Consider the following 22,824-nt stretch of genomic DNA (forward strand, 5'->3'; position numbering starts at 1 on the left):
GCGTGCCGCGGGGCCTTCCTTTGGCTTCCCGGCCCTCCATCTCCGAAACAGACAAAACCAGTGTGATGAGGGTGTATGTACTTGCCAAACTGTTTATTTGCCATTCGCTAAGCGAGGAGATTGGATTTACAGAAGAGACTGTGTTACAAAGAAAGTAAGGCTCCCGTGGTCCCCGGGCAGCAGCAGGCCAGCCGCCCTGCACGGGCTGGGCCCGGGGAAGGCTCCCGGCAGAGGGGAGGCGGCCCCTCGGACAGGAGCCCACGCACGATGGGGGCCACCCCCCGCCCTACCCCGCCTAGAAACACCTTGGAGAGGGGCTGGTGGGGGTGTTCTCTCATACCGTATCTGGTTTAAAACTCGAGATTGACAGTTTCCTTTTGGGAAGGATGCAACGCGTCAGTACCGGGGAGAAAGAAAGCGCACACTTTTCCAGGAGGCTTTGCGAACAGATCCAGTAACCGCCGCGCAAATAGACACTAGGTGGGTGGGGCCTGTTGGAGTAAGACTGCGTTTCCCATTGTTAGTTTGTCAATAGAGGTGTTTTACTGCTGTTTCAATTTGGAAGTTTATTTTGTTTTCCATTGATTTTTATACATCCAGAATAGCACAAATAACCAACAGTTCTTTTTTTTTCTTTTTCTTTTTTTTGCACATTCATTTCCCCTAGAACAAAAAGTGAACTTAAAAAAAAAAAAAAACAAAACAAAACTGGAACCATGCTATTAGCTCTTTACAAAAGTGAATAAAAAGTAGCTCATCTTTAAGTCTAAAATAAACAAAGTAGAAAGAAGCATTTTTTTGGTCTACAGTATTTAGCAAACATAAGAAAAAGTCCTTAGAAACACACACAAAAAAATTGAAAAAAAGTTATTACAGGTATTAACAATATTTTATAATGAAGCTTAAAATCTATTTACATACATAAATACAATTAACTTTGTTGATGCAACTCTTCTGGAAGGAAAAAAAAAATGCCAGTTGATCAGCCTCATCAATACTGATCTGGCTAAAAGGAGGGGGGGAAACTCCAAACAGACAAACAAAAAAACCCCAAACGATTGTATCCTGTAGGTAAACAAAAAGGCATTTGTTCAGATGTAAAAACGTTTTCTGAGATTATCGTCAAACTGATTTTTCATGTATAAAAGACCCCAAATATGTCATACCCCAGAAAACAAAACCCGCCAAAAACAAGAATCACCAGGACGGAATGTCCTAAGGAAGCAGGTATTTCAGGACAGAAATCTGCAAGCATAAATTGCAGGACATTTGAGTGAAACCATTCATTTCCTTTCTAATCAGAGCATTGCTGTTTATCTGCACAGAAACCCGAGGCAGCAGAAAGGCTGTCTATTAACTCACTGATTGTAATTTGCCCAGGAAGGCTTCTGTTGCTGCACTTGGACAGCAGGCAGATCCAAAATGGTTGGCAAGGTCTCTGTTCTGCTGGAAGAAACCCATGGGCAGGAGAAAGGCTGACTCACCATGTTCCTTTATGCAAAGGGAGGAGAACGGCAGCTCCCCGTGTTCTGGACATTTGGTGCGGAGTTGGGGTGTGTGTGCTGTCTCCTCAAATAAAGCGGGAGAACGGAGGAGGAAAGGGAAGCGAAACAGAGGAAGATGTTACAGGCGCAGGGAAGGAAAGAAATAGAAGTAATGTAAGAAATACAAGTAATAAAAGAAATATAGTGAGAAAAATAAAAAGAATGAAAATGCATGTTCATGTTGAAATTATAAAGGCACGAATGAGCAGTAGAAATGGCTTAATCTTTCTTCTCTTGGACCAATGTTTCCAGATACATCCAGTTATGACATTAGTGGCTTAAGGGTCTCCTCGATTAAAGGGACACCTTAATGTACCTGAAGGCAACGAATGCAACTTCTCAGGAGGGGGAAAAGCATTAAGTGTGATGTGAGGCCTATCTCCAGAACAAGTAACATCTGACTTAATTTTTTTGGACCAGTTAAGTACTACATTTGCTGGTAAGGGACTGTGAAACTCCGAATGGCCAAACCAGTGGGTCTACAACGAAGTGACAAGCCCTCCTCATACATGCCTTTGAGAGTAAAGATTCAATGTGGAGGATCCTCTGATTCCCCTTCTAGGGCATTAGGCTGGTTTTGAGTTGGAATATCTTCAGGTACCGGAACTGAAGTGAAAAATGTGGAGGATCCTCTGATTCCCCTTCTAGGGCATTAGGCTGGTTTTGAGTTGGAATATCTTCAGGTACCGGAACTGAAGTGAAAAATAGGAATTGTTTTTTCCTTCATTTCCCCCCCAAATTTTGTCAGGTCAGATACGGTCACATGTGCTGAAAAGAACGCTTCAATTCGATTTGGTAAATGGGCTAAAGGTCCCTTTCAGAAATAAAAAAAACCCCAACACTTAAATTTACTGACATTCAAGGGTAATTTTGCTGTAAAAATGTGATACAGAATCAAACATCAAGTTGAGTTGTGGAGAGAGGATTATGTCTAAGCTGAAAATGAATATATTCTGAGTTTCTCCAAGATCTGTTTTAGCTCTTTTCTAGATAAGAATGACCTGACTGACAAAACAAACTGCTTTACTCTTTCTTACCAAAGTGCTACTGCATCTATGTAAAACAAATAATCAATATATATATACATATAAGAAAACTCAAAAACAAGTTGTTTTAAATAAGACCAGCTGTTTTGCTGCCTGCAGCCAAAGATCTTTCTAATTTGAATCCTTAAATTTATAAAATAAAAATCAAACACTGTTCTGAAGTCCTGCTTTCAAATACTCTTCAGAGTTGACCTGAAATCATTTCAGCTAACGTCAGAGGTACATTAAATAACAACCAGATCATTTTGAGCACACATATGTCAAAATCAGCAGTTAGCATTTAGGAGTTGTACAACAACTGCATTCTGACCGAATTCTCCAATGAAAATAGTGCCATAAAATTTACAGTGACATTGGATACTTTTGAATCGTAGCCATGGGCAGCGGTGGCGCGAATTTCTCCTGTCCCGCTGAGGCACGGAGAAAACTGCACACACACACCCCACAAGGTAGGTGAAAGCAACGCGAGGGTGGGCGGTGGACGGGCAGCGTGGGTCGGGAGTCCGGCTCGGGCGGGACAATGCTTTCGCATGCGACTCCACCTGGGCACACACAGGAAGACTGGCCTGTTCAGGTCTGCCTCTAGGCCCACCCTCTGAAACTTCGGCTGGAGACCTGTGGGCATCAAAGGCCCCCGGTCTGTAGTTTCTTCCACTCCCAGCCTTGGGGGACAGCCACACGTTTTGTTCTGCATCAACGAACAGGGACTGTATCAAACACGACTATTTTCTTGGAGCTAAAAAATCTGAACTCTGGATTCGGACGATCTCCTTACTACCCCAGAAGGGAGCAGTTAAGGAACCCATAAATTCATTCACTGGCTTCCCATGTGGATACTTCTCTGCCACACAGCTTACTTTGGATTTGTTCGGTTATAAAGCATGTCTGACATCATCAAGAGCCCGTGGAGGGAGCAAACTGCTAGGCAGAAAATAAATCCTCTCCAGAGGTGCAATCATTGGCATCTACCTGAACCCTCTGGAACCAGATCTGACCTTCTCTGTTCCAAGGGAGGGAGTCAGATAGGAGACCCTCTGTTGAGCTTGGCAGAAAATTCCATACTTCAGATCCTTTGAGTGGCCCTCAGTATCTAAAAAGCCTATTAAAAACATTGCTGCATTAGCTACCAACTCGTTTGATTAACATGAAAGGGAGTTTAATGTAAACAATATTTAGATAACCCGGTCATCTCAATGCCTGTCCTTTTTTTCCAGCCTTCTTCAATGTGACACATTTAACTTTGGCTACTATCAAAAACAAAAATGTAGTACTTGATATTTTTCTTCTTAATATAAGTACATTTAAATAATAATAAAAAAGTATCAACACATAAGTAAGTGTCTAAACATCAAGATACATAAATATCTAGGGATTCCTTGTGGGAATACAGTAGTTGAAAATGACCCAAAGCTGTAGCTGTTTCTCTAAAAGAACAACTACACGAAAGTCCAAAAGAAAAGTTAAATAAAACTTACAGAAAAAGGAATCATATTTCTTTCAATTGTCAAAGCAAGAGAGAAGCAAGCTCAAATTTATATATATATATATATATATATAAAAATAAAAACCACCCCAAATGCAAATACGCATTTTGCAATTTATAAGGTGCTGGAAAAGAAAATTAAAACTATGAATTAGATACCAAAACAAGAGGAGCTGCATTCCCCCACCCCTCCCCGCCCCAAACCAAAAATTCCATTCTTTGGAATAGACAACTTGGTTAAAAAGTGAAGTCAAGGGTATAAAATCTTTCTTTTATTCACAGCATCGCTAAATCAGAAGCATTCACAGTTTCCCTCTGGGAATCTTCCTGTTTGCCTTACGACGCGTCCGCGTGGTGGCGGAGCGGACACCCTCGCGGGGGTGGGGGGGGAGGTCGGGTCGGGTTCGGAAAAGGGGAGACGGGCCCACACGACGGCGCTCCGCACGTTTCCGGGGGGCGGGGGGCGGCGCGGAGCGGGGCGAGATCCCAGGGCCCCGGGCGCGGGGCGCGCTCCCCGCCCCGGGCCGGCCTGCCCGCCCAGGCGGGCCGGCCGTCTGCGGCCAAGGCCGGGCCGGGGCCGGGCGCCCCTCCCGCCGGCCGCCGCGGGGGCCTCAGTAGGGCCGCCACACGGCCTCCTCGAGGCGCGCGGCGGGCGCCATGTTGGTGGGCGAGTTGCTGTGGCTGCCCTCGGCCTCCACCACGTCGCTCTGGTTCGGGAGGCTGGGGTTGAGCAGCGCCGAGCCCGTGGACGCGTTGGTGCAGGGCGGCAGGATGCGCGGCGGCGAGCGCTCGCCGCCCACCATGGAGAACTGGTAGGAGCCGGCCGAGGCGCCGTAGTACAGGTGGTAGGAGGGCGAGCTGGCCTGGAAGGGGCCGCCCTGCGCCTGCGACGAGCCGGGGTAGGGCGGCGGCAGGTACGTGTGGTAGCGCGTGGCCGAGCTCATGGCCGACATGCCGATGCCGATGCCCGACGTGACGGGCGTCGGGGAGTAGGTGAAGGCGCCGGGGTAGTGCATGCGAGGGTCTGAGATGGAGGGCAGCGCGGGGAACTGGCGCGGGTCGCCGAAGGCCGTCAGGTCGGGCGCCGCTGCGGGGTGGGGGGGGAGAAGAGAAGCGTCAGGCGCTGGTGGAGGCCACGCCCCTCCCGCCACGGCCACGCCCTCCCGCCCACGGCCACGCCCACGTGACTACCCAGAATGCTGCTGTCCCCGGAGCCCGGGGCCTACCCAGCATGCTAGTGGGCAGGGAGGTGGGTGGACGGCCGTATAGGACGACGCGTAACGTGAGTTCGTGTGCGATACCACGTTATTGTAAACGATGTAATGTAACATCCAATACGGTAGATACGATACGTATGATTGGATATCGGTGTATCGGGGTTGACAAGCCCGCCTTCCAGCTGCTACCGATTTTCGCATGGCTCACAAGCTTACTTCTCTACATGGTTGAAAGAAGTGAAAAGAAGAGTATTTCCTGACGTGAAGGTCCCGTGAAATTCAAATTTCAGTGGCCACACTGACCATTTCGTTGGAAGGAGCTTTGCTCATTCTTTGATGTATTATCGGGGCTGCCACCGCCGCAAAGTTGAGTGGTCGGGACACGGACCGATCGTGGGAGCCAGAAAGCATAAAATACCTACTATCTGGCCCTTTACATTAAAAAGTTGGCAGAAAGCGTAAAATACCTACTGTCTAGCCCTTTACATTAAAAAGTTGACCAGCCCTCTATCATCAGTATATTAATATGCCAATATTAATAGAAGTGTAACCTGTGATATGAACATAATAATAACAAGATGTAACTTATAAAATTATGCAATGCTAATGTAATGGATGCATGAGCAGATGAATATTAATGGAATATATCCTACATAATATGACACTGTGTTATATTAATATATAATAACATAATACATTATACATAATATTTAGGTTGAATCATAGGAAACTGCTGTTTCTGTAGGCCTCAAACAATTAAAAATTGGCAATTTCTTATGATTTGCTCTAATGCGTGCCATACTAATGACTTGAGAATGAGTGGCAGTGAATATCACCACCGCTCTCTCCCCTACGTCTATCTTTAGACTTGTTCCACATTGGTAGAAAAATACAGCCTCAGTTTCACCTGGTTCGCTTCGTTGGTTCTGTGCTTCACTGCTTTGTTAACACAAGTGGCCGCAGGGCCTTGATGTATATACTCCATTTTTGCACACGTTGAAGTTTTACCAGGAATGGCAAAGCTTTGTCTATAAAACTCATTTTGTTAGGGTCATGCATTTCTGGTTTCAGAAACCGGCTTTGACCTTCCCTGCATCCTTCTGCATTTTTCTCAACCACAGGCTGCCCTTGGGAACTACTAGGGGGTCTGGATGCCAGGAAGTGCTCCCCGTGTCCTGTAGATCAGTTTCCCAACAGTAGCACTATTGACATGTGGGGCCAGATAGTTATTTGTTGGGGCGGTGGGGGGCTGTCCTGTGCATTGTAGGATGTTTGGCAGCGTCCTTGGCCTCTGCCCACCAAATGTCAGTGGTGCCCCCACACCCCGCATGGCGACAACTAACAATGTCTGTAGACCCTGCCCAATGTTCTGGGGGTAGGGTGAGGGGGGCAAAGCCACCATCTCCCCCGCCCCCACTGAGAACCACCACTGTAGATGCAGGATGGTGTCCTGGGGTAATTTCTGTTCTTCAGAAAGTGACATCAGCAAATCCAAAAGAATGAAACGTTTTAAAATTTGTTAAGTTCTGAAACCAACGTATAAAATAACTCCAAGCTCAGGATGGCATGTAGCCTGTGTCCTTTTGTGTTCAGGCCCATAGAGCAACTTAACGGAGCCAAGAGTTTGCTCTGAAAGGAAAGCTACCAGGGTGGATTAATCTGTTTTTGGAAGGCATCCGGGGTTGATCAACTTCCTCATATTTCAAGCCTATTATTCCAGCAGGGAGAGCTAGTGTGCTCCTCTCTCTGCCTGTCTCTCTCTCCCTCTCCCCCCCCCTCCTTCCCCTTCTCCCTTCTCCCTTCTCCTCCTTCCCTCTCTCGAATGAACTCCTCTGTAAATTTGGGGTGAACGTGATGAGGAGGTCTATACTCCTCATCAGAGAGGTAATCAAAGTTTATAGAAACAACCGAAGTCTGCAGCCAATGTCTCTGCTAATGAGGAAACCAGGAGTCTGCCTTTCAAACAAACACTGCTGTTAATCTTTTCAAAGCGAGTCAGACATGTGGGCAGGGAAAACGCTGTGAACTGACAGTGGTTCTAGAGCTGCCCTTCCGTGGCCACGCTCTCGCTCGTCCTGAAGCCAGGCCGCACCTCATTCCACAGCGTTCGTCCCTGCCCGCTTTCTGGGGCCGTCTGTGAGCAAGCTCTGTGTCACTTGTTTTTGCTCACACGGAGAGCCGTGACAGGAAGCTTGACTCCATTTTTCCAGTGAGATTTCTATAGTCGAGGGAGAAGCATTAGGCAAATGCAATCAATTTGTTGGCATCTGATGCAAGAACTCTGGACACAGGCTAATGACTCTGCCCATTATGCCTCTTGCTCCATTTGCCCTGAGACACAAAGGTGAATCCACTGGAAAAATGAATGAAAGGTCACCCTGTTTCATGGCGATGTCTGGACATGTTCTGCCAGTGTGTTCCAGCTACTACGTGGTAACCTGGTGATGGTACCAAGTTACCGTAATCCCGAGCGAGTCCGCGGTTGGTCACGGATGTAAGTAATGGAATGATGTTACGGTCTCAGCTGTCAGGGGAAAATAGCTCTTTCATTTGTGGGCAGGATATCTGAAAGCTCTTCAATACGGCCCGTGGTTCTTCTTCCAATGCCACTCCACCAGAGGCCATCTGTCTGGTCAAGCCATCTTTCCTCACGCATTTTGATAGAAAAAGAGCTGCGGCCCTCTAGATACGTTCCGATTCAAATGGTCTATTCAAATATTTGTTGCCATTTTTTACGTCCAGTCTGACATTTCCTACCAAGCCCCGCCGCCATGCACCGTTCACCCCACCTGGCTGTAGCTCATGTGTCCCTTCGGCTGGCCCGGTGCCCCCTTATTCAACAGCGTGTGGGGGTGGCGACCCCTAATAGTCACAGGGAGCTCTTAAGAAGTAGGAAATCTAGGGATTAGGAGGTTCAGGTATTTTCGTTGGAAATGTTTCCCCACCGACGGGGCTAAATATTTGCCATGACAGCTCAAGTGTTCGTTCTGCAGCTCGACACGGATGAAAGCTGTCCCACTCAGGCCCCTCCCACTGCCCCCAAAGGATTAAACAGCCTGAGCAGATAATGGCTGCCTTAAAAGGATCTTTTGCATGACTCAGATTAATGCATGCTGTCTGTCGCCCAGGTTGGCAGCTAAACATTAATTTTTTTTTTTTAAGAAAAAAAAAAATAAAGGAAAACCTCCAGATGACATCTCTTTTCAGACAAGGTGTGGAGACTGTCTGCAAAGGAAAGAGGGGGAGACCAGAGGGCAAGGCCCCTTCGCAGAAGGAAGTCCAGGTGGGGCTGGGGGCGGGGAGAGGGGCAGATCTCAGAGCTCTGGGGCGGGATTAAAAGGAAAAGCAGTCAGAGCAGTGTCAGGTTCTCAAAGCTGGCAGCCACTTTTCTTTTATGTGTCCCAACCCCCCACTGCCCCCAGGCATATGACAACACGTTGCAGGCCTGTGCTCCAGGCTTGAATTCTCAGAGGGAGATCTGCCAAGTTGAAGAGCAGCGTCCCATGCCCTTCTCTGCCACCGGGGGAAAGCTCATCTGGAATCCTCTCCGGCCCTCCCTCCAAGACAGTCTTGGGCACTGAAGTGGGACGGAGTTTTTGTGTACTTCACACCCTCATGACATAAGACGTCCTTCCTTACTCCTTGGGTAACTGAAGTCCTGGTTATTCAGAAGTGTAACAGCGACACGGGACTTGGGAGGGCACGCTACTCATTCCTTAAAAAAAAAAAAAAAAAAAAAAAAAAAAGCCACCCTCCCATCTGAACCCTGGTCAGTTGGAGCAGCTGTCTCCTAGGGCTCTAGAAGGTGCGGATCTTGGGTGCTGACCAAGTCAAAAGTCTTATGTAATAAACTCCAAGGGACCCACAGCAGGCACATTTCCAAGGAAAACAGTAATTGTTTCAGATGTAGAGAGCCGAGCAGCGCCACTGAGAAGAATCAATAAAAGTTGACAAGTGCCTTTGGAATCAAACTAGTCCTGAGGGAACAGAACTTCTAAAACAACAAGCTGAGCAGACGTCATAATTCCTAGGCTACTTCCTCAACTCCTCAGCCCCCACCAGGTGCCCTGAAAATACTGGCATTAATAGTCGAAAATACTGTGGGAAGTGGGCACCCAGGTTGGCTCTCCCATTTCACTACAGTGCCCGAGAATACCCGAAGGCGGTGGTTCTCAGCTAAGGGGGCAGTTTGGGACCTCTGGCTATTTGGCAACGTCTGGAGACATCCTTGGTTGTCCTGATGGGGGGTGGGGGGTGGGGGACGGCTGTATCTAGAGGCCAGAGATGCTGCTAGAGATCCTACAGTGCACAGGACAGCCCTCCACGACCAAGAATTCTCTGGCCCCAGTTGTCAGTGGCGCTGCAGTTGAGAAGCTCTGGGAAGAAGCCAAAGCGTCTGGTGAAATCTCGAGTACTCACAACTGTCTGGAAAACACAGTGTTACACAGTGTTTAAAATGGCGGACAAGAAGCCTTGGCCCCTTTGCCTGCCCCCTGATCTACTCTAATCGGATCTCAAGGGCTGAAAGGCCAAAACCACCACCCGCTTCCCAACACACGTGAAGTGCGCTTGCGGGCTTCACAACGCTGAAGCTCTCGGAGCTGTTTTCACAGTCTGGCCCAGCTCCAATTCCAAAGCTCCAAACGGGGAGTTTCTTCCTTTGCTTTTAACAAAGGAATTTTTCTCTCACTCCGATTTCCCTGCCCACGAGCAAAGGTGAGTGCCAAGCCCAAAGGTCTCATAGGTTACATGACTAATATTTAATGAGCTCGTATTAACAACAATTATGCTAACCACGACACCCAAGCTTTCCATTCTGCTCCTCTAGTCTGGTGCGAACATCCCTTCATTCGAAATATCTCACGTGGGGGCGCCTGGGTGGCTCAGTCGGTTCAGCCTTCGGCTCAGGTCATGATCTTGTGGTCTGTGAGTTCGAGCCCCCGCGTCAGGCTCTATGCTGACAGCTTGGGAGCCCGGAGCCTGGAGCCTGCTTCGGCTTCTGTGTCTCCCTCTCTCTGTCCCTCCCCTGCTCACGCTCTCTCTTTCTCTCTGGCTCTCAAAAATGAATACATGTTAAAAAAAAAAAAAAAGAAATCTCTCACGTGGGGTATAGCACGGGTACCCCAGTGTTGTTCACATGGCCTCTGAAAGCTGGCCACCACCAGATGGACAGTTCCATCAGAATTCTAGAAGCTGATTACTTTGACCTTGTGTATTATTAACCCTTCAGCTGCTACCTTTGTCTGCCAAATGTGAGCAAGCCCAAAATGCCCACAGAATTCACTTCTGCCTTCGCATTCATAATCCCTGTCTCAAGGTGTCAGGGAAAATCCGTGCACGGGTGTAGGACTTAGACAACCTTGTCTTTAAAGCACAAAGCACATTTTACCCGCCCCCTCCCAAATGACTGCCAACCCCTTCAGGCATCTCCAGTCTCTCGAACCTTCCACTCTAGCTCGACTTCAAAGAGTGTGTTGGAGCAGCTTACTTGAGAGTCGACTGGAAATCTCTGCGGAGAGGGTTGTCATGCCGCTGGCCCGTCCAGGCGAGATAGGTGTTGCTGGGTGTACGGAAGGCGAGGCGATTGATCCCAGGTACTGGTAGGACTGGTCATAGGACCACGGTGGGGACGGCTGGATCTGCCTTGTGTCTGCAGAGGATTGGAGAGGTCAGTCATACGTCAGGTGGGGTGGGATTGAAGAAAAGAAACCTTTTAATAAAAAGCTAGTCACCTTTGTTTGTCATACGTCCTGTGGCCTGTTGACCGGTTTGTATTAAGTCCAAGTATTTGCTTTTGTTCGAGAATCTCCCCCCTCCTCCCAAAGTTACTGAATTATTGTTTGTGTGAAATATAGTTTATTCTCGAAGATTTCCCCCGGATGACTGTTCCTCCCAAAGGTTTCACCTGATCACGCTCATAACGACGGGAGAGGTTGAAGATGCTTTCCAGGTAGGTGTTCCCACCCACCTGTTGAACTATCACATGTACTGGCCGCCCAGCTTTACCGCGAGTTACAATTCTCATCCTCCGAAAGCTTTTATCAACTCAGGTGATCACCTATCCATCTGTAGTCAGTAAGCAAAAAAGAACATAGAGCTTTGATTTTTTTTTTTTTTTTTTTGGACCTTTGGCAAAAATACTCCAAGGGCTTTTAAATGTCCCCCGTTTACGCAAATTCTCTCCCAAGGATGACAGAAAAGAGGGTCTGGCTGGGAAGCTGGTGATGGGGCGTGGGGACTAGTTCACAAGCCCAGCAGTAGTGAGCTAGCCCTACCAACCCAGACCAACAGGTACCAACCCAGACCAACAGCTGTCCTGCATGTTTTCAAGACCTCCAGTTTGCCGTGTTTAAAGGGCAGAATGTTGAGCAAGTATTTTATAGATGGCCAATAAATGAGGCCTGGGATAGAGAAGAGACAAAACTCTGACTTCAGAAGATTTAGGTAAAAAGGACTTTGTAAATTTGACTCCAGCATTCACAGGAGTCTTAGTTTCAAAAGCATCACACTGTTTGCAGATGAAATGGAGGGGAAAAAAAAGGAACAAACCTTCTATTCTTAGGCAACACGTGTAAGCAAATTTAAATGGAACGCTGGCCCGCCAGAGATAGCTTTCCATTTTTTTTTTTTTTTAGGGCTAAACATCGATTTTCTCTTTGTGTCCCACCTTCTCTGTGGACCACACCAGTCCCCAGGGTCCTCATAGCCCGGGCTGCATGAAGCCGGGAGTGAATCTAGAAAGAGCAGTGTTCCTCAGGAAAATACCAGCCGCAAGCTGTGTATGTGCCAGGACATAAAGAAGTGAGTTATTCCTACTCGTTATAAAACGTCCAGTTCTACTTCCAACGGGGAATTTGCATTTCCAACAGTTTAAGTTTGCTGTTTTTGTTGATCTGTTGGAAGCCGTCAAAGCAGGGGTTTGGAGACCCAGGTCTCCTCCCCCACCTTCCTGCCCGCCCCTTCCCCTTTCCCTCACGTGGATCCATTTCTTTCTTTCCTGTAAAATAGCTCAATTTTGGGGGCACCCGGGTGACTCAGTCGGTTGAGCGTTCCAGCTCTTGATTTCAGCTCAGGTCATGATCCCCGGGTTGTGGGTTTGAGCCCCGCTTTGGGCTCCGTGCTGAGCACGGAGCCTGTTTGGGATTCTCTCTCTCCCTCCCTCTGCCCCTCTCCCCGGCTCGCGTGGATGCGCTCTCTCTCTCTCTCTCCAAAAAAATAATAAAATAACTCAATTCTTTAAGTTTGAAAACTCTGGGGAAATATTTTAACTTAGAATCTCTGAAATCTAATATGAAAGAAGGGCCCTCATGTCATTCTGAATTTGGGGGAATTGGAGCAGAGGGCAAGGAGTAAGAGAGCTGGTCCATTCTAAACTCAGTGGAAATGAATGTTCAACTACAGCCAAAGATCCTGCAATCTTACAGACAACAGTGTTTCCAATAATTGTAAGCAAATAGCAACAGCAGGATGTTACTGCAAGCGTTTTCTTCCAAGTGAAGAATAAAGTGTAGACTCAGATATTTTTGTAAGGCATGCATATGTCTTAGATGTACACATTTGCTGCGGGAATATATAGTACTCAAATATTTTAATCATTTAAGAAACAAACAAAAGAGGTTTTATAATTGTCATAAAGCCCTCCAGGGTGTGAATTGCGGTTCAGTAATTCATGCCTTGCTGTGTAGACAGCCCAGCTTCCCCTAACCCCGTGTCTAAAACCACAGTAAGCATAAAGTATTAGGCCATGATTCATGCTCTGTCATGTTTTACTGTAGTGAAAAAGTTGTGCTAGGCTTTTCTAAACTCATAATTAAACCGTGCAAACGTTGCATAATGTTTCACAGCCTTTTAAAAATATGCTTTGGTAAAATGATCTTTATGATTAAAGTCCAAGTTCTCTGATTGTTTTTTTTTTTTTTTTAACCCAGGGTTTTAGATTCAACATTCTTACTCCACACACAACGTAGCTTTCCAGTGTGGAGGAGGGATAACACTAAAAACCCAAAGGACCCCCGTCCGATCACTTTCCATTCATATGACCGTAGTGAATTGGGTTTGGGTTCATTGCCAGTGATGGGCCAGAAGGTGGTGATGGCGAGCTGCTCGTGCCAGGTTTTTGGGTGTTTTCTAATTCTACAGGTATTATTCATAAAAACCCCAAAGCAAAAAATAGAACAGAACACTAGGGCCAACGATATGGTATATGCTGAGTTTACCGCTCAGTTACCATTCTTGCTCTGATGGGGCCGACGTGAACACAAGAAAGCAGAGAAATGGCAGTGCGGTGGGCCAGCACTGGAAGACAGGATATGATCTCCAAGCCCCTTCCAACAGTAACAGCGCAGGATTCTAATTCAAACAGGTCCTACACAGTGTTTCTCTGCTTCACTTGTATGCTAATCAGACTTAGGAAGGAATCAGGTGGACGCGTGGGGTGAAGAATGGTGCTCTTAATAATAAAGGCAGCCATTCTGGGACGAGGAAGTAGGCCGGGAGAAGACGGAAGTGATCCAGAAAAGACCACAGGCCGAGGAAGAGAACCACTGTCAGTCAGTCATTCTCCAGAAAGTAGGGCGACTTGTTCTTGAAGGGAGGGCCTCCGATAAGTCACGCCATCAAAAAGGACCGAAGTTTTGTTTTGTTTTGAAATTTTAGCGTGTGCCCCGCATGGGCTAACTTAGCTAGTAGTAGCCTGATGAATAAGACCAAGGTGGCCCCTGCCCCACTGGAACTTCTAGGCTGGTATCCGTGAAGATCCTGAGAGCAGATGATGCTTGGGAAGGTTTCTTGCTATTGCATGAATCGTCATGTTGAGAGTTTTTTTCGTGTTTTCATTCACACTGATTGGTTCGTCCATTCATTCATCCATTTCATAGGCTAATGAAATTATTCACATCCTCATTCGTTCGTGTTGCCCATGAGGATTTTCGCTTTGCTAGGGTCACTGTTCGGGGGACTCGGTAGTGAGTGGACTGTAGTCCTCGCCTTTAGGGAACGACAGCTCGTGAGGGACCTGTGTCCAGGCGAACTGATGGATGGTCTGTCTAATCTGGGCTTGCACACAGCTGTTCCCAGGCCAGAGCTACCCTGATGGTGTTCATTATACACTTCGGTTCCGCCTCAGAGGAACAGGCTAGGGAAAGTGTCTAATTGAAGTCCTAGAATAGATTCCAGCCCGAATTCTGCCTGTACCCTGGGCAGGTCATTTCTTTTCCCTGCTACGTAGTTTTCCCACTTCAAAAAGTAGTGGCGAAGGGTAAGTGAGGTAAGCTATATATAAAGCAAGTAACCCAGTTTGGGGCCATATGAAATGTCCAATTAGTCTGAGTAAGTTTTATGATTATATTATGAAAAAGGAAAATAGGGGCGCCTGGGTGGCTCAGTCGGTTAAGCCTCCGACTTTGGCTGAGGTCATGTGAGTTCGAGCCCCATGTTGGGTTCTGTGCTCCCCTCTCTCTCTGCCCCTCCCCTGCTCACGCTCTCTCTCTCTCCAAAATAAATAAACATTAAAAAAAAAAAAAAGGGAGGGGCGCCTGGGTGGCTCGGTCGGTCAAGCCTCTGACTCTTGGTTTGGGCTCAGGTCATGATATTGTGGTTCATGAGATCGAGCCCCGTGTCAGGCTCTGCGCTGGCAGCGAGGAGCTTGCTTGGGATTCTTTCTCTTCTCTCTCTGCCCCTCCCCTGCTTGAGCTCTCGCTCTCTGTCCCCCCTTTCTCAAAGAGAAACATTTAAAAAATAAAAAAAATTTGAAAAAGGGGAAGTGAGTCCATGCTAAGGGATTCATCTGATACATATTGGTAAGGCCATGCGCACCTGCTCTAGAGCGAGGCTCAGGTAATACTGTGCTGTTCACTGATAACAGGGCTTGCCAGCTGGTCTCCAGCACCAGAGAGGAACTGGGCTTGGACGATTAAGTGGTAAAGGGCAAGAAAACCGGATATTTGAGGTAAGGATAGCGGGGCAAGGATCCACTCTTAAATCAGTTCATGTTGCCACTAAGAAAACTACCGGAGGGGCGCCTGGGTGGCTCAGTCCGTTAAGCGTCCGACTCTCGGTTTTGGCTCGGGTCATGATTTGACGGTTCGTGGGTTCGAGCCCCGCATCAGGCTCTGCACTCTCAGATCCCTGCACTCCCAATCCCTGCTTGGGATTCTCTCTCTCTCTCTCTCTCTCTCTGTCCCTCCGCCCCTCCCCTGCTCGCACGCGCTCGCTCTCTCTCTGTTTCTCTCAAAACAAATAAATACACTTACAAAAAAACCACTGGATTAGGAAATTTAAATTTGAGCCTTTCTGCCTCCTATGTTTTTCAGGGAACATAATGTTTTGATGCAGCTGCTCTACTGAGGCCATCTTGTGATGGGTTATTTTCAGCTTTTTGAGCATCATTCCTTCCGTTTGGAATGAGGCCAGAGAAGGGGGATGTTGGGGATCGGACGGGGCAGAAGCAAGAGCTCAGAGAGCTCCGAGGCATACGCCACTCAGTAAGAAAGCAGGGCGCTGTCGCCTTTTGGTGCAGTGACATCAAAAAGTCGCCAGAGTGGGGCGCCTGGGTGGCGCAGTCGGTTAAGCGGCCGACTTCAGCTCAGGTCACGATCTCGCGGTCCGTGAGTTCGAGCCCCGCGTCAGGCTCTGGGCTGATGGCTCAGAGCCTGGAGCCTGCTTCCGATTCTGTGTCTCCCTCTCTCTCTGCCCCTCCCCCCTTCATGCTCTGTCTCTCTCTGTCTCAAAAATAAATAAACATTAAAAAATTAAAAAAAAAAAAAGTCGCCAGAGTAAGAAGTGACCCTATCAAATAATTGCTGTCAAGGTGTTCCGCTTCCTGCTGCACCTCTGAAACGTAAAGAGCGTCGGGGGCCACCAGTCCCATCCCTACAAGAAAAAAAAGCTGAACAGACCGATAATCCATGACTTTTCGTAGTCTATTAGAGAATTGAGACTATAGGGCAAACCGCCAGCCTGAGGTCCTGAGGGGCACGCGACTGTAGAAATTCGCAGTGAGGGTCTGCGTGCCAGGAACAGAAGCTGCTGGGGCCATAAACTGGTAGGAACATTTACATGGTAATTTTGATAAATTGTTGGAGACTGAGTATAGGCACCTGTGAGAATAAGAAACCTCTGGGGGCTGTAGTCTTATGTGTGTGTGTGTGTGTGTGTGTGCGTGCACGTGTGTGCATGTGCGTGCGTGGGGGGGCGGGGACACTCTCATGAAGTTGGCCTCACAAACTCCTCCAGGTTTCATGGGATCCAGTATAATAACAGCGGGTCACAGCTTAAAGACACCATTTAGGGAAGTGTTCTTAGGGAAGTCCAAAGACAACAAGGGAGACAAGGACATTAGAGGAATTTGAATCCTCCGGCATCGACAGCTTCAGTAAACATTATACGCAGCCCAACTACTAGCGAGATGCACATAAAATCTCACACTGAAGACCTGTTTACCTCCATTCCCATGACCCTGATACATCAGGCACAGCTTTCAAATTAGACATAACAGGGCATATGCCAAAAGGTAAGAGAAGCAGTCTGAAGAGATACAGTTGGCATCAGAACCAGACTCAGATATGACATAGAACTTGGGAATTCCCAGACGGGGGATTTAATTATGATTAATATGTTAAGGGCTCTACTGGAAAAAGGAGACCGCATACAAGAACAGGTGGGTGATGGCCTACGGAGATGGAAACTCTCAGATACAGGAGGAAATTCTGGAAATTAAAAACATTGTAACAGAGGTGGGAAATGCCTTTGACAGGTTCATCAATAGACTGGACATGGCTGAGGAAAGAATCAACAAGCTTTAAAATATGTTAGAAACTTCCCAACCTAAAAGGTGTACAGAGAGAAAAGAAAGAAAAACCAATGCAAACAAACAGAAAAAACCCAAACAGAACATCCATGAACTCTGGGACAATTTCAGAAGGTCTGACATATGGAGAGTGGAAATACCAGAAGGAAAACAAAGAGAAAACAGTGGAAGAAGCAATTGAATTATTAATGGCCAATAATTTTTCTTTTTCTTTTTTTTAAATTTATTTTTAATGTTTATTTTTCAGAGAGAGAGACAGAGCTGGGGGAGTGGGGGAGGGGCAGAGAGAGAGGGAGACACAGGATCTGAAGCAGGTTCCAGGCTCCAAGCTGTCAGCACAGAGCCTGACACGGGGCTCGAACCAACGAACCACAGGATCGTGACCTGAGCCGAAATCAGACACTTAACTGATTGAGTCACCCAGGTGCCCCATAATGGCCAATAATTTTTCAAAATTAATGACGGACATCAAACCATAGATCTGAGAAGCTCAGAGAACACCAAGGAAGAGAAATACCAAACAATCTACAGAAACACCTTACTTAGCAAGAAGGATAAGACTTCCAAGTTCTCTTCGGAAGCCATACAAGCAAAAAGAGAGTGTAGCAAATATTTAAAAAGTGTGAAGAAAAAAACCCCAAAACACCACCAGCCTAGAATTCTATACTCCACAAAATTATACCTCAACAGTGAAGGAGAAATAGACATTTTCTGACAGGCAAAAACTGAGGTAACTTATCCAACACAACAGCCATGCAAGAAATGTTACAAGAAGCTCTTAGAGGAAAAGGAAAGTGTAGGTCAGAAACTTAAATTGACACAGAGCAAGGAAGAGCTTCAGGGAAAGAATAAATGAAGGTAAAATAAAGTCTTACTTTTCCTGTTCTTAGCTTATCCAAAAGATAACTGTCTAAAATGACATTAGTGATATTAGATGTTAGAGGGAATACATACTGGATGGTCACAGCAGATGGACAAAGGATATGAGTTGCAGTAATGACAGAGTGGAAGGAATGGTGTAGTGTTATTTAATGGTGGCTTCGATTCATTATACATGTGGTTTGCAAACTCTAGGGCAAACACTAAAAACGGTAAAAAAAACATTTTTTTTAAGTTTATTTATTTTTGAGAAAGAGACAGCATGAGCGGGGCGAGGGGCAGAGAGAGGGAGAGAGAGAGAATCCTAAGTAGGCTCCGTGCTGTCAGCACAGAGCCCGATGCGGGGCTTGAACTCACAAAATCATGAGATCGTGACCTGAGCCAAAACCGAGAGTCGGACGCTTAACTGACTGAGCCACCCAGACGCCCCTAAAAACACTTTTTCTAAAAGGTGCAATTGATAGGCTAAGAGAGGATATAAAATGGAGTCATAGAAAGTGCTCCGTTAAGACCAGAGAAGGCAGAAAAAGAGGAGAAAAAGAGAACAGGTAAATACATATAAAATAGTACAAGCATGGTACGTATGAATCCAACCATATCAAGAATCACTTTAAATATGAATGTTCTAGGGGCGCCTGGGTGGCGCAGTCGGTTAAGCGTCCGACTTCAGCCAGGTCACGATCTCGCGGTCCGGGAGTTCGAGCCCCGCGTCAGGCTCTGGGCTGATGGCTCGGAGCCTGGAGCCTGTTTCCGATCCTGTGTCTCCCTCTCTCTCTGCCCCTCCCCCGTTCATGCTCTGTCTCTCTCTGTCCCAAAAATAAAAAAATAAACGTTGAAAAAAAAATTAAAAAAAAAATATGAATGTTCTAAACGCACCCAGTTAAAAGACAGGAACTGTCAGAGTGAATTAATAACAAGGCCCAACTATATGTTGTCGACAAGGAACCTACTTGAAATGTAAAGACCTGGGTTAAAAGTAAAGAGATGCACAGACGCCATGCTGACAGTAAGCCACAGAAAGGCAGGGTAGCTCTAATAATTTTATACAAAAGTGGCTTCAGGAGAAGGAAAAATTTCAGGGATAAAGAGGGGAAATACGTGATGATGAATGAGTCAGATCTCTAAGAAGATGTAACCATCCTTAATGTGTGTGCACCTAACAACAGAGTGTCAAAAAACATGAGGCGAAAAGTGACTTTGAACTACAAGAAACAATAGAAAAATACTCTTCTAGCAACGGATCCATCAAGCAGGCAGAAAATTAAGGCACATTTGACCTGAACAGTACCACACCACCAACAAGCTTGATGCAGTGAACATTTATAGAAGATGCCATTTAACAACAGCAAAAGACCCTTTCTTCTCAACCTCACAGGGAACATTCACCCAGAAAGACCACATTCGGGGCCATAAAACACCCTTAACAGATTTACAAGAGCAGAAATCATGCACAGTGTATTCTCAGACCACATGGATTTAAAGCTAAAACGACAACGTCGACAACGAAAGTTAGCTGGAAGAAGTATTTGGAGCTTCTTCGACAACACACCTCTAAATAACCCACGGGGTAACGACAAAGTCTCCAGAGAAATTAAAATGCACTTTGAATGAGATGAAAATCCAGCTGATCACAATTTGTGGGATGCAGCGAAAGCAGCGCTCCGAGGGAAATTTATAGCATCGAACGCATATATTAGAAAAGAAGAAAGATCCAGAATCGATGATCTGAGCTTCCACCTTAGGAAAGTAGAGGAAAAAGAGCACGCTAAAGTGAAAGCAAGCGGAAGGAAAGAAATAACAAAAATGAGGGCGGAAATCGATGAAATCGAAAGTGGCAAAGAAAATCAACAAAACCAAAGGCTGTTCTTTGAAAAGGTTAAGACGGCCCACTTTGTCCTCGGTCCTCAGACCCCCGCCAGGCCACCCAGGAGAGCCTGGCCAGAGACCCCTCTTGGTTCTGCTCTGACCAGCCACCTCTGGGGTCTTTAACGCCCACCCTCCAAACCCGGATTCCCAGCAGCGCCCCTGAGCCCAGGGCGTCTTTTCTCAGCCGGGGGCCAGGAGGTCACCAGCTCTGGCGGCTGGTATAGTTAGAGGGCCCTTCCTTCGGCCATCCAGCTGATATCTTTAAAAGTTGCGACCTTTTGGTAACCTTTCAGAGCCATTTAAAAACAGAGACCAGACAGTTATGTATGTCATGGGGCCCCAGCATCTATTTTTAAAAGGGCCAAACCTGCTTGGTGAACATACAAACCCTTGGGGCTGTCCTGGTTTTTTTCCCTAGAGGATTTTTTTTTTCTTTTCTTTCTTTCTTTTTTTTTTTTTTTTTTTTTTTTTTTTTTTTTTGCCCTCTTTCTGTTTGGAAGACGGCAAGGTGCTTCCCAGGGTGCTCTTCAGATTCACCTCAGTCATGGGGAGCTGGTGTAATGCCCTCTTGGATGCCTCCAAACGCACAACAGGATATGACTCAGGGCTCAGAGATGTGAGTCAGTTTCCAGGGTGATGTGTCAGGGCGGGCCCGGTGGTGGCTTGCGTTTCCTTGTCTGGGACCCTTGGGAAGGAAGATCGGGGCTCCCCTGCGAACAAAAGGCTGCCCCCCCACCCCCCAGACACCCTGCACCTCCCTTCAGAACCCTGTGCTACTGGCGTTCGTGGCCCCTGGCGTTGGGTGGTTCTCTGTCCTGAAAGAGGCATTTCCCCGAAGTCCCACTGTCTTCCAGCTGTGTCCTCCCATCTACGAGGCCTGCAGTCAACGCCACACAGCCCAAGAGGGCTGGCGGGCGGGCGGGCCGTCACCTAGAAGTGCGCCCAGGTAGCTGACCCCACAGTGGCGACTCGTTGCTATCAGCGAAACCCCAAGATGATGTGAGTCAGCTCCCACCAGCTCTGGATCCTGGAAAAAGCGAGGTTGTGAAATAGCTCTGGTATTTGCCAACCGTTGTCTCTGCCGGCTACAGACATCTTGGTTAGTCATGTACAGCTAAGATGCCTTCATTGTTCCAGCAATTACTCCGGAGGGAGGCATCCAGCACCAAGCCTGGGCAGAGACCTGCCCGGGGATGCTGCGTTTTAAAGGCCTTCAGGGTTTTGAGGGGTCCCGTCCGGATCGGGGATGGCGGAGGGGGGGGGAAGAGGGCACGGCAGAAGGGAAGGAGGGAGCCGGAGCCCCGTGGCCACGTCTCCACCGTTCACGGCCTCCGGGACCCGTGTTCCGAGCCCCGCCAGGGGGACGGTGGGGAGGCTCCGGGGCTCTGCGGTCAAGGCCACGGGGGTCGGGGTCGGGGCGCCGGGAATCCAGGAGGCCGGCTCTTTGCAGCAGAGCCGCCCCCAGCCCCTCTCCTTCCAAACCTCCGTTTCCTCATCTCTAAACTTGGGGGCAGCCGGCCTCACCTGCCTCACAGGTGTGAGCGTTAATTAATGTTTGTGGAGCCGCTTTGAGAGGCACAGATGAAAGGCGTTCTATAAACGCAAAGTGCCGGTCCTCATTAGAGTTGCCAGACGCTTCCCAGGGGAAACAGCTCAGCCCTCGCCACGAGGCCTCTCCTCTCAACGTCTGGGGAAAGGCTCTGGACTCCCGCACGGTTGTCTCCGAGGAAGGGTTTGGGAGGGGGCGAGTCACCGGCTCCTAGAAAAGACGGCCGTGTGGATGCACACCTACTCTTCCCCGCCCACACTGTGTCCCCGAGGCAGAGAGAGAGAGAGAGAGAGAGAGAGAGAGAGTAGCCTTCGGTTCACACGAGGTTGGAGCCGGGGGGGAGGGGAGGGATCACGGTTTCGAGGGGACAGAAGACACCTTCTAGTCCTCCTCTGTCCTCCCCTGCAGACGGATTACGTCCCCGTACTTTGTTAAGCAAACGTCCCCTGCAGACACCTCTCCCGGAAAGATTCTCTGCATCTCGGCCCCTGAACACACTTGCCAGGTCCGAACCGATTCTGCAGGTGGGCTGGGTGAACTTCTGTAAGGCCAGCCCATCTGCCATGTTCAGATGAGTCCACGGCCACCCTGTTATTTTCCCTCCATTCTTCCATTTCCCTCTCCTCCAACAAAAATCTCAAAACACGGAGGCTAAGGATGGCTTTCGGTTCCCATCCACTCACTCTAGCCCCTTTGCCCTCCTTGTGGCTCCTGGAAAAGGAAGAAATTCCGCGTCAGCAGCTGGGAGAGCTCAGGCAGCCTCTAGCTTGCACTCGAGCCCTGGACATAGAACGAGGACCCTCACTCACAGGGATCAAATGACAGACACCTCGAAGTGGGAAGCTACAAGCGGGAGAGACAGCATCACCTGGCACAGCCCAGAGCTAAAGAAACGGAACCTTTTGAGGGAACATTCCACGGGGCTGGCGCATGCTCTAAAGAGGACCGTACAGGTTTGAGCTTCGTTGGTCCACGGCACAGGGCGGGAGGCTGTCGAAGCCAAGCCACGATCCGGACTGTCGATGGGAGGCCAGGTGCCGATGAGGGGGAGCCCATAGGACTTGCCAGAGGGACATCGGTGGTCTGACCAAGCAGATTCAGGAGGAGCCGACCCTTGAGCAGATCCTACTAAGTGAGGTGGCCAAGCTTCGCTAGGGTCCTTGTGATGCCTCAGGGTGGTGACAGGCAAGGAAAAAAAAAAGGAGTGATGCTAGGTCTAGGGCCGCGGGGGCTGCAGGGCCACCGGCCCCTCCCCCGTGAGTTGTCAGTATTGGAGAGCACGCTCTTGAGCCCAGCTCAGAACGAGATGTGGCACTCAACGGCTATCGCTCCTGTCATTCTGCAGCCTGGCTTCCTCGGAGACCACTCCATCCAGCTCTGCGGCCCCCGGCCCTCCGTTGTCAGCATGCCGTTCTCCAGCCGACAGCTGGCGTC

The 22,824-nt window shown here is 48.1% G+C and overlaps 1 protein-coding gene across 5 annotated transcripts in view; it reads right to left on the minus strand.

The window, feature by feature from the left end:
* Positions 1–4,653: 4,653 nt before the first annotated feature.
* Positions 4,654–22,824, minus strand: part of RUNX1 (RUNX family transcription factor 1) — a 254,223-nt gene continuing 236,052 nt past the window's right edge. For all 5 annotated transcript variants that reach the window (XM_047099262.1, XM_047099260.1, XM_047099261.1 and 2 more), the window contains 2 exons: positions 10,779–10,940; positions 4,654–5,160 (listed from right to left, as the gene is read on the minus strand). In XM_047099262.1, the coding sequence (XP_046955218.1) occupies positions 4,685–5,160; positions 10,779–10,940 (638 nt within the window). In that variant the 3' untranslated portion in view covers positions 4,654–4,684. The remainder of the gene's footprint in view (positions 5,161–10,778; positions 10,941–22,824) is intronic.

Source organism: Lynx rufus, unplaced genomic scaffold (genome assembly GCF_022079265.1).
Source record: "Lynx rufus isolate CCGP_SWC_20201006 ecotype Redwood Valley unplaced genomic scaffold, mLynRuf1.p SCAF_5, whole genome shotgun sequence".
Classification (NCBI taxonomy): domain Eukaryota; kingdom Metazoa; phylum Chordata; class Mammalia; order Carnivora; family Felidae; genus Lynx; species Lynx rufus.